We start from the raw sequence: 2,645 nt of genomic DNA, 5'->3' as shown, positions 1-2,645 counted from the left end.
CGCCGGGGGCCGGCCGGGCGGGGGCGGGGCGGTGAAGAGCTCCTCCATGAGTTTCCGCGACACCCTCTTCTTGCACAGCACTTCAGCCTCGTGGCGAGTCATTTTATTTTCTAAGCCAATAAGGTCAAATATAGAAAGATCCGTTTCCTAAGTAGAAGGAAAAAACGAGCTACGTGGGACAGTAGGAAAGGCCTCGACTAAGAATCAAAGTAGGTGCGCAGACAGGAAGACCAGGCCGTGCCGTGAGGTCTCCTCAAGACCTAGCTGTGCTGCGCGCTGGGGCTCAGCGTGCCTCCCTCTCCCCAGCTGAGACGGGAATGGTCACCTGAGTGGCTGTGGGAATGGAGAAGGCAGCACCCAGGGACGGACTAGACGCGGCAGAGGAGAGGGAAGTCTGTGTGGTGTGGGAGAGACCCTGGGAGACCCGAGAGCTGGTGTCAGTGGAGGTGGCTGTGTGGCATGCCGCCCGTCCGACAGCAGAGCCCTGGGGATGCTCACTGCTGAGTGAGAACCCAGGAGGTGGAAGCGGGGTGGGCGGGGACGTGGAGAAGGGGCACCTCCCACCTGCACACACTGACGGGAGAGGAGTGCAGCGGCCGTGGAAAGCAGTCAGCAGTTCACCAGTCACACCTGCCTGCACCTCCAGGCCTAGCCTTGCGCCCAAGGGAACCATGACCACGCCCACACGAAACTGTGCCCGAGGGCCCACGGCAGTGTGACGAGGGCCACACGTGGGAACCACCCACGTCCACCTGATGAGCGGACAAGCAAAACGGTGTGCATGCGGGGGAGCCCTTCAATCTTCAAAGGAAGGAAATCCTGCTGCAACATGGCAAACGGCCAACAGCCCCGAGGGCAGGAAGCCAGGCACCTAAGTCTACGCATGGTCTGGCCCCACGTGTGTGTGTAGCGCATGGGTTCACAGGAAAGAGGTGACTCCACAGAGAGTGACAGAGGAGCTGCCTGAGGCTGGGCGGGCAGGGAGTGAGGTCCACGCGTGCACTCGCTCTGGGCACTGAGAGGCCAGGACGTGGGCAACGGAGGCACAGGCCGTGCACATACAAGTCCATACGCTGCACACTTCAGAGGTGTGTCCAGGTGACAAAGTGTCTCCATGGCATCTCAGAAGCACAACACAGGAAGCGGCCCCGATGGACCGGGCCCCTCTAACACAGGTCAACTGCAGCAGCAGCAGCTGACCCGCTCACAGCACTCTGCTCGCTCAGGGTCCTCAGACTGTCACACACTCACTAGTCACACCTTGAACCTCCCTACTCGAGGGAGGGGGACCCGAAGCCACCGAGTCCCTGGCCTGACCCCAACCTGCACCTGCACCTGCACCAGCTCCCCTAACACACAAGGCAGGTGCCCAGGTCCTGGGCCTCTGGGCCTGTGCCCCAAGCACTGCCTGTGTCCCCAGTGGGTGTCACCTCACTGTAGCCAGCTCCCCGTCACGTCCACCCTGCGCCCCTGCTCAGAGTCCAACAGCACACGCCACGCCAAGGAGCCTGCCCCGCGGTCAGCGCCACACGGACGCTACGTCCAGGGGAAGACACGGCACAGAGGTTGCTTGGTGCTGCCGTGTCAGGACCGCAGGACCAGACACTCCCACCTTCCCAGGTCCCTCCTTACCGTCCAGGCATCCCTGTCGAGCGCCTTCAGCACGAGGGAGGCCAAGCGGAGCTGCAGCGGTCGGGCCGAAAACGAGGACTGCGGGAGCCGGGGCTCCACCAGCCCCGGGTGGTTACAGATGTGCTGCAGCCTCAGCAGGATGCTCAGCACGTCCACAAAGTGCCCGCCCTTCAGCACCTCCTGGGTCCTGACGGAGACACGAGCACTCAGCGTCGGCCCCGCCGGTTCCGACAGGGACGCACGTCCGCCCCCGACGTGCTCGGCTACGTCACCACACCTGAGGCCTGACTCCCGTCTTGTCACCCTTAGGCTCCCTCCGTCCCCACAACAGGACGGGAGTCAGAGAGCCGGGGGAGGGTCAGGCAGCACGCAGCAGCCCCTGACCCGTGGCTTCATGGACCCGTGGTGTCAGCTACCCACAATCCAAAGCCATCGAATGCAAAGTTCTAGAAATAAGCAACGTCTAGGTTGAAATTGTGTGCTGCTCTGGACAGCGTGCTGAAATCTCTCCTGTTGGGGGTGTCAGTCACCCCTATGCCCAGCGTCCCACGCTGTAGACACTCCAGCTGTTAGTCACTTAAGCAGACGGACTGTCCTGGCATCAGCACACGTGTTCAAGTCTCCCTTAATTTACTTAAAATGGCCCCAACGAGCAAGAGCAGTGATGCTGGCAACGTGGGAGTGCCAGACGCCGGAAGGTGCTCCTTTAAGGGGAAAGGCGAACGCTCTCAACTCAATAAGAAAAGAGAAGGGACTGCATGGGGAGGGTCCTGAGACCTCCAGTCAGCATGAACCGTCCGGCCGTGACTGTGAAGAGGTCTGCTATGGACAGTCCAGCCCTGAGGGTCATGCAGTTCCAGGCGACCCTGGCACAGCTCCCCTGTGGACAAGGGGGGACAACTGTGCAGCCGTCCTGGGGCCACACTGGCCTGAAACCTGACGTCCGAGGTCCCGTCAGGACGTGTCTCCTGCGCGAATGGACACGGAGCGCCGGCCACGCCCAGGCCGGCCCT

General features: G+C 62.0%; 1 protein-coding gene across 1 annotated transcript in view; it reads right to left on the bottom strand.

The window, feature by feature from the left end:
* Positions 1-2,645, bottom strand: part of EP400 (E1A binding protein p400) — a 64,345-nt gene that overhangs the window by 28,986 nt on the left and 32,714 nt on the right. The window contains 2 exon segments of the mRNA XM_014545351.1: positions 15-147; positions 1,633-1,819. Coding sequence (XP_014400837.1) covers positions 15-147; positions 1,633-1,819 — 320 coding nt within the window.

This window comes from Myotis brandtii, unplaced genomic scaffold (genome assembly GCF_000412655.1).
Source record: "Myotis brandtii unplaced genomic scaffold, ASM41265v1 scaffold403, whole genome shotgun sequence".
In the NCBI taxonomy this organism is placed as follows: domain Eukaryota; kingdom Metazoa; phylum Chordata; class Mammalia; order Chiroptera; family Vespertilionidae; genus Myotis; species Myotis brandtii.
This window is presented reverse-complemented; position numbering and strand designations above follow the sequence as displayed.